General features: G+C 40.0%; 1 protein-coding gene across 1 annotated transcript in view; it reads right to left on the bottom strand.

Moving 5' to 3' along the window:
• Positions 1–456: 456 nt before the first annotated feature.
• MCC (mutated in colorectal cancers) overlaps positions 457–14,144 on the bottom strand; it is a gene marked incomplete at both ends in the record, with an annotated part of 57,613 nt that continues 43,925 nt past the window's right edge. Inside the window, 3 exons of the mRNA XM_010075180.1 lie at positions 457–554; positions 1,524–1,730; positions 8,483–8,717. Coding sequence (XP_010073482.1) covers positions 457–554; positions 1,524–1,730; positions 8,483–8,717 — 540 coding nt within the window. The remainder of the gene's footprint in view (positions 555–1,523; positions 1,731–8,482; positions 8,718–14,144) is intronic.

Here is a 14,144-nt window from a genome sequence, read left to right as displayed (position 1 = left end):
CAAAATCACTGCATTTCCCACTCCTGCAACTCCCACCCAAGTTCTAATCTGCGACCAACCTTCTTAACCAAAGATCACACTTCAAATCCTGTCTTCGCTAGAGGTTTTCTGCATGCCCTCAAGCAAGTCACGTGGCTGTTTTGTGTCTCATATTCTTGCCTGAATATGGACACTCCTGACCTTTAGAGGGTTTTCTCAAGGATAAAGTTAATCTGAATTTTAGAGAACCTCAAGGAGAATGGAGCTTCATTCATGCAAAGCTTCATTCACCATGTGAAGGTGAAGAATATCTTAATGAACTGAAGAACAACAGCAAAAGAGAGAGGAAGGTTAGACGAATGTTCCCTTTCCTTCTCAGTCTTAAAAATCACGAGGGTTAAGAGCAAAGGCTCAGAACTCAACCTCGCGCTGCCATCTACAGAATAAGTCATGTCTCTACTGAAGGAAGTTGCTTACCGCCTGAGTGCGTTTGTCAGTTCAGCAGTCAGTTCACCCTCGTTGTACGGTCTCAGCTCAGCTAGTGTTAATGGTGTTGTGGTGCCATCACTGCATTCCTGAGAAATGAGGAAAGGCCATCTAATTTAAAGTTACTTGCCATCTTAATGGGAAAACTCTGAAAAACTCTTATTGCGCAGATACTTCTAAAATGGAGGTGAAATAAACACCACAATGTCACAACACGGTCGTGTACCAACATATCAAGAAATGGACTAACAAAACAACTCACAAATCCTTCTAAACGTCTCCTAAACCACCACAGCTCACTGTTTTTCGTAATTCTGCTATGGTGTGCAAAACTGCTGGTGCCTTTTATTAGTTTTGACACCACAGCTGAAACAAAGAAGAACTGGATCAAACAATTCAGATGATGGTTTGCCAGAAACGAATAAGAAAAGCGACAGCTATACAGTAACTCTGGATTTTGTTTTTAAATGTATTATTGAGGTTTTCTGTGAACTCTGCACTAAAATAAAAGGACTGAAGTTTTTCTAGGTATTTATTCATGCAAATTATTAATGTAAATCCAGAAATCTGTTTATTTTGCATTATGCTAACAGGGAAAAAGTCTTCATCCTCAAATCATTACAAACTGTCCGACTTGGGAAAAGAGACTGTCATTACAACACTCTAACTGCTTCAAAGAAATGAGCTCTATTTTTTCATACTTTGTGTTTGGAGTTGGGGGAGCACAGTGTTTTGTTTAGACTGTCTTCCACTGTTTCCGGTGAATGGCAGCAGGCAAGACACATGTTCAACTACAGTAGCTTGTACGTTTGGCAAGAATGGCTTTGTTGTACTCCTCAAAATTACAACTTTATTTTAGCCCAGGCTTAACGGTAATTCTGCAAAATCCTCGTAAATCACAGCATGGAAAGAACCACCTGACCACTCGCAGTTACATATAGACATACACATAGACAAAAGAGAGGAGAACTATTAACATGCTAAAGACTGCTAGAGGGAGAGGAAGTGCAGAATAAATCATGTTTACAGTGATTGTGGAAACTTGTTTGATTCCTGACCTTGCCCAATTTGTCTTTGCTTCCGCTGCTGGTTGAGCTGAGGGACCTCATTCTCTGCTCTTTTTGCTCTTCCACTTCAGACTTCAAGTGCTCAATATGGACAAGGTAGGCCTCCTCCTGGGCCTCTCGAGTGCTCAGTTTCAATTCCAATGCCTTCTTCTCCTTCTCTAGCAGGTAAAGCTGTGCCTTGAGCTCTGCCATCTCCTCCTGTTGAAGAAACATTACCAGTATGCTGTTTGATGTGACTACATACCAAAAGGAAGACAAGGTTAAACAAGGTTTTCCTCCACTCTTATTAACCGAGTGTTTTTTACATGGAGAACACTATTAGCATCCAGAAAGCTTTTTATAATCACATAGTATATTTGTCAAAAGACCAGTATATCTTGACACTAAGTGAGTATGATGAGCTGTGCCATCCCTTAATCAGCCTCAGAAATCAGCTCAGAGGCAACAAAGCAGCTAATGTGGTGCTGAAACTAGAGTACCAGGGATCTGAGAAGGTTGCCACAGCTGCTGAATTTTCTTTGGTTCTACCTCGCCCTTCAGAGACCATTGCCCTAAAAACAGGAGTGTCTGGCTTTCTTGTCAAACAGCTCCCTAAATGCCAGATTCCCGTTTCTTACTGATACATAAGAATTAGAGTTGGCTTATCTCATTACAGTGGAATAGGTCTGAGGGACTAGGACAGCAAACAGACCACATATTCCTGCCTCCTCATACCAGCCTCTGGTGGAATAAGTTAGTAAAAAAAGGCAACTGGGTATGGCACCATCGGATGTCCATTTTTAACTTCCCTCCTCTAAATGGCCAGAATCCTAACTATATAACTATATATGAAGGTTTACAAAATTGTACTTGCTTATATTCTTATATGATCCTCAGAAGATGGACACTGAAGAAGCTCACTTCTGAGAGCTAGTTCTTTTGTGTAATTCTTCTGCCCCTCTAATATTTATGACAGGGCTTGTCACTGTAATACAACTGCTATCTGGGGACAGAACTCTGCTTTAACATCTGCTCTGACAGTGGTGAGCAGAAGTGCAAGAAAAAGGCTTGAGTGCAGAGAGTGACCCTTCTTTCAGCACTTCCGCCCAGCTTCCCATGAAAAGCAGATAATGGGTATCCTGAACCAGAAGGCTCTTTGTGTTTAACAGCACTTCAGAAAAGTTTCTTCCACAAAATATCTAGTTATTTTCTGAACAGAGGAAAACCCAGCATCCACAAAACATTTAAAGAGATAGTCCTAAAGCACAGTTTACATCATGTGTTAAAAAAACCCAATGCAGAATCATGTTCTTACTGTTGAGCTTGTCATGCCCTAGGTCACCTCATGGGTGAATACTGAATTCATGCAGTCATTTTCTTGTATTACAGTTCAGTTCTAGACTTGTTCACTGTGTAAACATCTCTGAAAGACATAACTTTCTTGATGTGTGGCTAGCCTAGGAACAAATAACTATTTTTAAATTATTTATTGTAAACAAAAAACTTTCTAGTCACAAAAACATCAGAGGTATCTTACCTTATCCTTCAAAAATAATGCTCTTTGTATTATACCCATTATTAACAAAGATCATATAAACACAGATCTTGGTATATATTTAGACTAACTTTTCCTGTAGAAGAGAATCTGCTTTCCTACTAAAAATTTGCTGTCTGGATTAAGTGCAAGCAGTGCATACAGGTGCAGCACAGTTACAACCAGCATATAGTAATCGCAGATAATGATCGGCTTATTCAGAATTACCAACCATGCAAAAATAAAATCCATATCCTAAAAACCCTCAGGCTTAGAAAGGTTTGTATGAGCTTTAAAATAATTAATGTATTCATCTACTTGTTTGTGAAATGAAGGTTAGAAACACAATCAGTTTCATTCAATGTGGTTTATAGAAATTTAATTGTTAGGCAAACCTACCGTTAATTTCCTTTGTCAATAGTAAAAATGTAAATACCACTGATAAATAACGATGAGGAAATTTAGTTACAGGAGTTGAACTGGATTGTCTGGTATACTTAAGTGTATGCATTTAGCTTCTTAAGCCTCTGTTTCTAAAGGCATTAATCTACCTAGCCTGCTTAGTGAAGGCTGAGAAGTAATTTGAGCAGAGTATTTTGGCACTTATGTGAATACAAGATACTCTTGAGAGAGGCCTATCTGTGTGGGAGGGTCACTACAAGACCTTCCCAGGCTGGAAGTTGAAGCTATGCAAATTCAGCCTAGAAATAAGGGACATTTATTTCCTAAAACAAAAAGGTGAATTTAATTGACTGTAACAATCTATCTGTGGAACTGATTTCTCCCACAACTTACAAGTTTTAACTTAAAGACTGGATATTTGTTTGTAATACATATCCTAGCTCAAAATAAATTGGAGGATCAGTGGTAGACTCCTTAGTCTATAAAGACCGTAAGCTTACATAATTTATGAATTTACAAGTTTGCATCCTGTCCCAGAAGGCACATCATGGACTCCAAAAGCACCCTCTATACATTAGTTTTCTCATGTCAAGACAATGTGACTGAAGCAGAGAAGCAAAGACAACGCAGGGGAAAAGTGGAAGGACCGTCAGCCAGCAAGTTACAGAGGCTCCCAGGGAAGGAACAGGAAGGAACAGAAAAGTTTAAGTTAAATATTAAAACTACAGTTGAGGATTCTGGTATGGACACATAGAATCTGTGAGGCAGGGTGGCAACAGTAACAATTAATGTGAGAAAATTTAAGTAGCTCAGGTTTACTTAGCGAGTCAGTCTTCACATACACAGTAATTTTTTCCACGAAAATGTTTTCTAAAGATAGAGACTAAATTTCATTTAAATGACAACATCACCTTTGTATATTTACTATCCCCTTTTTTCCTAATTACAGGATGCTGGTGAAACATTTTGCAGTTTATTGTCTGCTTTTATTATCTGCTTCTTCAGGGTGTGGGCCTCAAGTACAAGGGGCATTTACAAAATGAAACCCCAAAGGAGGAGGTAGCACATGGTCACTCTTCCAGTTGATTGCAGAAGACTTACAAAATCTACGCAAATTCACAAGCTCCAAGTACCAAATCTAGCAGTTATTTCACGACTAATTAATTGAAAATTGAGGAATATTTTGTTCTTGCAGTCATATTGTAATTCTGAATTTGGGTGAAAACTTGAATGAAAATGAAACACTCTTGACTCAGTACAATGATAAACACCACAGCATCCTCAAAATCAAAATTTGTGTTGGGTGTGGTCACGTCAGAATAAAGCAGCAAGGACTCTTATGTGGCAAAAAGTTCTAAAAGTCATGAAAAAGGACTCCAGGAGGATGACAGTACACAAGGTAGAATATAGCAGCCTTCAGAACTAAAACACACCAGAGCATAAAATGCCATACTATAGTTAACTGTATTTTACTATAAACATCTCTAAGAGCATGAAATGTTGGAACAAAGGTGGATAACAAGATTCTTAACACCTTCTGCAAAGAGACTGTTGTCTCAAAGCACATCATGAGCAATATTATCACCACCTGTACACAAAAGAGGAAAAATTACCAGTGTAGAAAGCTGAGACTTCTTATCTAGATTGAGTCCTTTGAAATGCAAAAAAGCCTGTAAACCAAGAATTATTTACACCCATCAGAAGTAATCTCCTTGCTAACTGGGGCATGACAAAAACTGACCTCAAAGCAAGACTGCTGAATGATGACAAACTGCAGATGAGAATATATCTGGAAATATGGCAAATTATTGCTTGAAGCGAAGAACTGGATTTTACAGAAGTACTGGCAGACCACTACATCTTACACTCTGGATCAGTAAAAAAAAATAAACAGGGCAACAAAGAAACCATCCCCAAACTATTTTTTATGGATCATTTTCATCAATAATGAAGAACAAATGGTGTAAAAGCATTTTCAGAACGTTATCAGTGTAACACATAGATGCCAGAAGCAGTATGACTGACGTAGTGATCAATATTTACTGGAAGTCTTAAAGGAGAAGCGCCAAAAGATGCAGCAGAAATTCTAACAGAGATGCAAGTTTCAGGAAGACAGCAGCAGGCTGTAAGACCCAGAAATGCAGGAAATCCTTGAGTAGCTCAATCAAGATGTACCATCCTTGCTAAGAATGTGGAAGGGAGGGAACAAATTAAGAGTTGCTACACGAAGTCCTCTGCAGCACAGATGAGTCCATCTGCTTCAAGTTAAACAAGATACTGCAAGGAAATTTAAATTCTCTAGTTCTCTCAGGAGTAGGCAGATGCATACGCGATTCTGTATAAGGTACATATTCCAAACAATAGATACAAACAATGCACTTGGAAAGCCAATGCATTCATGAGTCTTGCCCTGAGGTTCAGCTATGTTATATCTTGCTGAACATACTAGCCAGGTGTAATGCAGACCTAAGCAACAACCATGGATGCTAATAAGGTAGCACATTCTCTTGAGAACAAAGCACGCAGTGTAGCTGCACCTTTTGTAACGCTTTATGCATAGAAGAGAGGCAGGAATTTTCCATTTCTGTAGCAGGAGAGGACTTATCAACAAATCCATTCCAAACTTTGACAAACTTGAGTTTTCACCATATCCCTTTCAGAAACCTAGGGACTTCCTGCAGCTGTGAATTCCAGCAAAGTACAACAAATTATAATGAATAACAGTACTGCCAGTTTCTTTGTACCAGAAAGCACTGAAAGTGACATCTGTAAAATGTGTGTCTATTTCAGTATGCATTGCAGACAAACCAACCAAGAAGAAAGATTTCTTCTTCTTCTTCTTCTAGGGACAAGCTGAACATGAGCTGGCAGTGTTTGCTTGCAGCCCAGAAGGCCAACCGTGTCCTGGGCTGCATCAAAAGAAGCAATAGCAGCAGGTCGAAGGAGGTGATTCTCCCCCTTCTACTCTGCTCTCGTGAGACCCCACCTGGAGTTTTGTGTTCAGATGTGGGGACCCCAACATAAAAAAGACATGGACCTGTTGAAGCAAGTCCAGAGGAGAGCCACGAAAATGATCAGAGGGCTGGAGCACCTCCCCTGTGATGACAGGCTGAGAGAGTTGGGGTTGTTCAGCCTGGAGAAAAGAAGGCTCCAAGGAGACCTATTAGCAGCCTTCCAGCACTTAAAGGGGGCCTACAAGGGAGATGGGGAAACACTCTTTATCAGGGAGTGTAGTGACAGGACAAGGGGTAACCATTATAAACTGAAAGAGGGCAGATTTAGATTAGAAATTAGGAAGAAATTCTTTACTGTGAGGGTGGTGAGACACTGGAACAGGTTGCCCAGAGATGCTGTGGATGCCCCATCCCTGGAGGTGTTCAAGGCCAGGCTGGATGAGGCTTTGAGCAACCTGGGCTAGTGGGAGGTGTCCCTGGCCATGGCAGGGGGGGTTGGAACTCGATGATCTTTGAGGTCCTTTCCAACCCAAACCATTCTATGAGTCTATGATTCTATGACAATTACTGCAGTGAAAACCCAATGTGCTAGGTCCAGCCAAAAATCATGAGTAGACACCATATCTCAAAACCAAATTATATATTAATTTAGTGAACAAAAGGATTACCAGCACTCAAAACTGTGCCAGAAATTATGATATGCAACCGTTGGTGTTCCTGCCAGGTGAAGTGAATGCAAGGGCACTAATCACAAGGGACAGCTCTGCAGTTTGCCTTTATCAATACTTTACCAGTCAATTTAAAGATAGAGGTAAGAATGGTGTACAGGAGATTTCAGGAAGATCTGGATGCAAAAGAAGAGAAAGGAATGTGATATCTGAAACACACATCTAATTACCTACAAATGTCTTCCACTGTATCTTGCATGCTTTAATTATGGGGAATATATTGCTGTTGGCCACGGTATCTTCAAACAACTAACACAACTTTAAATTGTCTGGATGGAAGCAGGCAATCTTTTTTTTTCTGAACTGGAAATATTGAATGCATTATTACAAAATTATATTTGTCATCATGGAAAGGCAGCATCACCATATAAGAAGAATATAATTATCATTACTAAGCTACCAGTCAGCCACCAGTAGTACATCTGAACAAGAATCCACAGCTTTATAAGCTTATGAAATTATTAGGATTTGTTGCCCCACATGACACCACCATCTGACATATCTGCCATCAGTTGACTAAAACAGGACTTGCTAATATGCAGAATTTGAACTTATCTACACTGAACCAAAACCAGACAATTTCTAAATGCAGACACATGCTTGTATTGCTTTTAATAGGTTCCTATGTTTTAGTTCACCTCTCTCAAAGTCAATACAGATGGCAGACTTAAAATTATATAAGCTCTGCACCTGGTCAATAAAAGTCAGTTTTTCTAGATCATATCTTTACAACTGGATGTATAAACCAGGCCCCAGTAACTGGAGTTTTAACCTCTGTTACTGCAAGTCATTACAGCACATAGTCTCTCCTTGGGCGCTGAACTGAGCTACAGATTGCAACACAGTGCCTAGAACAGCTCTGGACTTGTGACCGACTGCTAGAGAGCATTAGGGATGACAGCTTCTGACAGACCATTCCTCCTCTCATGGCAATATTAAAACGAGGTGAATTTGTTCTGCTTCAGTTCAAATATTCAAGATGCACACTCGCAAGCTTGTAAGTAAAGTAATGAACTGTCTCTTGGGAAGTTCTTTATCATCCTTTTGGTCACCCTCAAGCAACTCAGATGCCATATTTCTTAGAGAGAGCAGCTGGTTTGTCAAGGAGAGCATTCCAAGTTTAGAGCCAGGGATGAAGTTCTCACCTAATTCAAAACATACATAGCTCGTCACTGTTAACCCACTGCCTTCTGTCACTTTCTGACTACTGGATTTTCAGCCCTGATTACTTGTTTCAACAAAGTAACCTTTTATTACCCAGTCATCACTGACAAAGTCTCCCATGTGTGTGACTGAGTATGTTTTGTAGCACAGGGACACTGTCAGTTAGCCTGTTGGATATAAATAAAATACCTTCATTGCCATAAGTTCCTGCATCAAGACTGCATTTTCCAGGTCTAGCCTCTGGCTGTCTCCACGAGGTTTAACGTCATAACTAAGGGGATCAATGTGGATGCTTTCCAGCTCCAGCATTGTCAGTTTCACTGCTGCCCTGTCATTTTTCAACTGCTGGATGTAATCCTTCAGCCGCTGCTCATCCTCCTTTGTAAATTCCGTATCGCAACTGCTTGCAGTTGAGCTGGTAGTGCTGGAAAGAGAAAGAATGGTATTAAAAAAACATTTGGAACAAAATCTACATTTTTACATCAAACACTTTCCTAATACTTCGTCAATACATCCAAGTTTTACTTAAAAGTTCATAGAAAGGACACACGTAGCAGGGACTGGATGGTGAAATGTTCAGAAGATGCAGAGGGGTGTGACAAATTCAGAAAAGCAATTAATTCTCTAAACTGCATGAGAAAACTGAATCATGTGACAACTTCTCTGCAAGCCAGATATTTAGTGACATGTAACTGAATTACTTTTTCTGAAATGGTGTCTTCTGAAATAATTTTTTTTTTAATTAAAAAAAAAGCTACTTAAGATTTCTTAGTAAAACCCTAGCAGGGCAAGATGATCTCTGCTGCTCAGCCACTGAGTCTTCATCTTCTTTTGGAAGAAGCATCTGCTAAGAAAAAAGAATCAGCCCAGACCTCATTTATGTCTGTTGATGACAATACCAGTTATTATCTCCGATGTTTTTAATGGATACCTGTAGGAATCAATCTGAGCAAAATTCCACTGGCAGACGCCATGAGGTAGCAACTTTCAGTTCACATTAAGGTGCATTCCTCAGTACACTGACATTCCTCCAGGGCTGAAGAGGTTTAAAACCAACCCATAAAGTAGCAGGATTTTTAATAAAAAATCGTAATCAGATTTCGCAGAACTTCTCCTATCTACAGGCATCAAACAACTGACTGCCCATTAGTGTGCCCCACAAATGCTTACACAGACATCTGAGGCGGAGACCTAATGTCTCAGAGCAAGGGTGGCTCAGTGCTGCCTACCCACCTGCACATATACCAGCGCTGCAGGGGGCCCGAGGCTGATACAGCCATAGCATTCCAGGGCTGAATATAGCTGCAGTAACACTAAAAGGAAAATAAAATGCCATGTTGTTTCTATAACCTCACTCAAAGCTGCCTGCTTTCTCCTGAGGTCCTGTGATCAGCTGTCGGGTGAAGGATAAGTCATCCATTAACTGTGCTTGTCTGGAATGCTAGATGACCTCAGTTATCAGCAGGGGAATAAATCACTTTCTGTATCAAATTGCACTGCTGTTCAACATTTTTGTAGGAAGAAAAAAAGCCCCACCCGCTACATGCTGTGAGCATCATGATGATGTCCTAAAATATATTATGCATGTGAAAGAGGGGAAGTCTATCAAAACAGGCTTGATTTTTCTCTTTTAATTTGGTTCTACTTCATCTAAAGCTACATCGATTTTTAAGTGCCTCAAATAATGGCCAATCTTCCCACAAATTCCAAGCACAGCCTTAGAGGAGATAGAGGACTGGCAGGTCAACAAAGATTTCTCAGAATTCTGCCCTCTCATGAAATACTGCATTACAGTTCCTTACTACAGTTCTCTGTCAATTTCCCATGATGCATTCCTTTTCTTAGGGATAATAGGTGCAATGTCTTCCACAAGTGTAAACTGGTCTTTGCTTTTGTTTTCATCCATTTCCATTTTCCATTTCCAGTGAAGCTAAAAACACCCCGTACATACACTACATAGAAATATCTTCATGTTGAAATGAACTTTTGTTCATACTTAGTTCTTTACTAGAGAATCTCAAAACACTTAAAAATTTTTGCTTTACTGAGTCTAAAGATGCCTCTCTGAAGTAGATATTGACGTAAGAATCATGGGGATAGAAAATGTGAGAAATACGTAATTCTGTACTGAAGTCATGTTATAAGTTTCCTCAGCACCCGAAGAGAGCAATTGCACAGCTTTCTTGGATTAAATGTAAAACAGCTGTTGCTGGAGGGAGGACAGCTTTTAAAGCCTACACAGGCTTCAAATCTTGGGACACAAAGAACTCATCTCAGTTTTCACTTGTAAAAGGAAAGAAAACCTAGCTCTCCTGATCGGAATGAAACCTGAGCAAAAATGCTGAAAGTCTATTGTTATCTTGTATTGGACCTTGTAGTCACTGGGCATTCAGATTTTGGCCATTAAAGATCCACAGCTATGCACATATATTTTAGTGGAGAACAGTCCAAAATGAGGAAGGCAGTCTGGGTTGGTGCCAGAGATACTCAGGCTGCTTTTACTTCAGTCCTGGCTGCCTGCCTGCCTGAAGCTGAGTTGGCTCCTCTGGTGAATTGCTAGCAAGCTGCTCTTTTTTTTTTCCTTGTTTTTCTTTTTTCTTCTCCTTTTCCTTTTTAAAAAGAAGTTGAGGGGAGCTTAGCAGGGAAGCTGTCTCAGACAACATGAAAAGGGACAAGAACCTTCCCTCTCCCCTCACATTTAGCAGCAAGCCCTCACCCAGAAGACTGGAAGCAGTATGGGTTGCAGAAAGCTGGGGTACAAAGCCCACTTCAGACTGTTGTAAAAATGAGGATGCACGATGAGCAATGGAAACAACGCTGCAGTGTTTCTGAACTCCCACAGCACAGCTCTGCCAGGGTGTGCTCCCCCAAAAGCCCCACCATACAGCTCTCCACAGCCATAATGCTAGTCCACTGCTGCTCTATTTAAAGGCCCACAGCTGGTAAGCATATGAACCTGAATTTCAGATATTGCTCTCCCTTCTAATAGCAACCAGGACAAAGGAAAACAGACTGACAGAATGCACATGTACTACAATGCATCCATTCAAAAAACACATGAAACTGTTGCAAGAGACCTGTAGTTTCTCATTTCCCATGCATGAGGTAAGGATAGAGAAAGGATCATAATTTCATCACACCTGGAGGGAAGAGAACGTCAATTAGCTCATTCTCATTGCTGTTGTATTCAGAACAAGCAAAGATAAATGTTCTCCGCACTTGCTTCATCCCTCAAGTCTTTTACAATGATGTAATGCCTGGATGATGTCAAATTAATTTTCATATAAAGCTGTGGAAAATATGCAGGTTGCTGTAGTATAGCATGCGGTTTTATCTGCTGGCATGCATGTTGTGTGTTTGCATGCACATGTGTGTATAAAATGCATTGGAAGGATATAAATAAGGCTTCCAGCAGTGCCTCAGTGTGAGTAACTTCTGTAAGCTTCAAAATTTTGTCTGTAAAACCCTGTATGAGCCTCAGTTCATCTGCTAAAAACCAAGTCAATAAATAAACAAACCTGCAATTCAGCCATGGTGCAGATAATACAAAGTTGACAGAACTGAAAGAATTATGTCAGAACTGAATCCACAAAACTTGCCTGAGTGTCTGCAAGCAACCTTACACTGTAAAGAATGCATCTGACACACAGTATACTTGGGCCAACCATCTTTTTTGGGTGAATATTGTGGTGTGAGATCTGAAACAGCACAATGCCAAAAACCAGTAACTTCCTGGGAAACCCAAAAATGCTCAAACCAGCCAAAAGATAAACAACAGTATATTTGTCTAAAATCTGAACCTCTGGTTCCTTCTGAGACTAGTTCAGTCCAGAAATGAAATGTCTCATAGACATTAAGATATCCATTGGGATATTTCTAAATAACTTATTTTCACACTTCAGCCAAGATGATCTTATCTGTCAGCTACTTATCTGAAATCTGAGGTGATTCTGATGAGAGACATAGTCCTGCATTTGGCTGAGTTGAGATACTTTGTGACACTGCCTAATACTGAAAAGTATTCCCTCTGCAGAGGGAGAGACCAGATCTTTCCACCCACGAATCCAGATGTAAGGCTGGGCTTACTAGCACTGCAGGGAATAAAATCCACTGTTCTCAGTCAGTGTTACAACTGGCGTCCTTCCTTCTCTTTTGTTTCCTTCTTTTTAAGGTGCAGTCAAACCCTGTTGGCAATATATGTTCTATAGTTAGCTTCTGTCCATTAAAATAATTATGACTTCCAACTACACTGCAGACTTATTTCTATTTTCAAAAAATGAATTGGCAACATTATTGTTCTGCTGCCAGCCAAATGAGTTGAGATGCTTGCTATTATTTCATTCACTTCATGACTAACAAACTCTGTGATACTCTTTCATTGCATTTAATTTCTTTTCATTTCAGTTGCTCCCTCTTTCATAGCCTTTAACCACTTGTCACTAGTGGCTCACCAAGCATTTACTCTCAGTAATGCGTTCAGTGATTTGACATTCAGAATCTCATTTTAAATGCCAAAGCTAAAGATGGGTCAACAATTCCATTATAAGTCCCTATTCTACAGGATTTCGAACAGCAGGGAGAATTACTCATTTGTCACAAGTCTCAGCAAAGAAGAGTCTTCATCATCCACTATCTCTTTACTCAGCTGGCGTCAAAGGGAAAAGGCAGCAACACATATCTGCAACTAAAAGCCTGCAACACTGAAACAGCTATGGCAAAAGATCAGTTCTGCAGATATGGAATATGTTTGAACAATATAATGTAAAAATGTTTTCATTCCAGTGCAGTGGTCTTCAAATGGTGTTCACACAGCACTCACTAGTGATGTGGGCTTGTTCTACTCCCCAGTTTTATAGACTGACAAGTTCTTTAAGACAAAAAAAAAAAATTAAGCCTGCAGGAAATGGAAACCATCAACATCAAAGAATCAGAGAGGCCTGGGGGTCTGTGGCAATGGGATGTCTGTCTAGAGCAGCAGGGAGCCAAGTGACAAGAGTACACATGAATGGGTTGAGATTGCTGGCAACATGTGCAGGATAACTCCAAAAGCATGAGCAGGGTCCTGGATAAAGAAACAAAAAGGATCCAGAATGACAGGGGGAAGAGAGTTAAAGACAAAATATTCAGATTTTAAACCTGAGATAGAACATTTACTGATATAAGTATAGAAGAGTGTGCGCCTTCTAAATTAACACAGATTTTCCATCTACGGGCTGGCATGATGTCATGTGTCTGTAATCTGAAGAGGGGGTGCCTTTATTTTGAGACAGGGTCAAAAGGAAGGAGAAATCTGAAAACACTTCTACTACACATCACTTAAACACAACAAAAGCAAAGAGAAGATTTGTATTTCACAGACAAGCTAAAGTTTCAGAAATATTTTCAGTGATATGTACGTTTAAACAAAGACGAATTACTTTAGGTGAGGGGGGAGGGGACAGGGACGACAATGTATAAGTGATGATCAGATCAGGATGACCATATGACGAGTTTGTGACTTGCCGTGTGCCTGTTGAGTGAGAGAGAGAAGCTTTTCTCTCTCATGTTGCACATACATCAAAACAGATAATACATGAAATTTCACAACAAAATTTATACTGATGAAATTTGAAATCCTATGCCATTTTAATCATACTCTGGTGAAACTTTATCTACTCAACCAACACATTACATGCACACATACACACACTGCAAGCTGACCACCAAAGGTTCACAGTAAATAGTGAGCATGAGGGACGATTCTCTTCTCCAAACACACACACCTCCCTCCCTTATCATCCTCCTCAAAAAACCAAAAATTATGTTCAATAAAGCAAGGATTGTAGAGACTATATTCCTACCGAACACTTTC

Source organism: Pterocles gutturalis, unplaced genomic scaffold (genome assembly GCF_000699245.1).
Source record: "Pterocles gutturalis isolate BGI_N339 unplaced genomic scaffold, ASM69924v1 scaffold11462, whole genome shotgun sequence".
Lineage (NCBI taxonomy): Eukaryota > Metazoa > Chordata > Aves > Pterocliformes > Pteroclidae > Pterocles > Pterocles gutturalis.
This window is presented reverse-complemented; position numbering and strand designations above follow the sequence as displayed.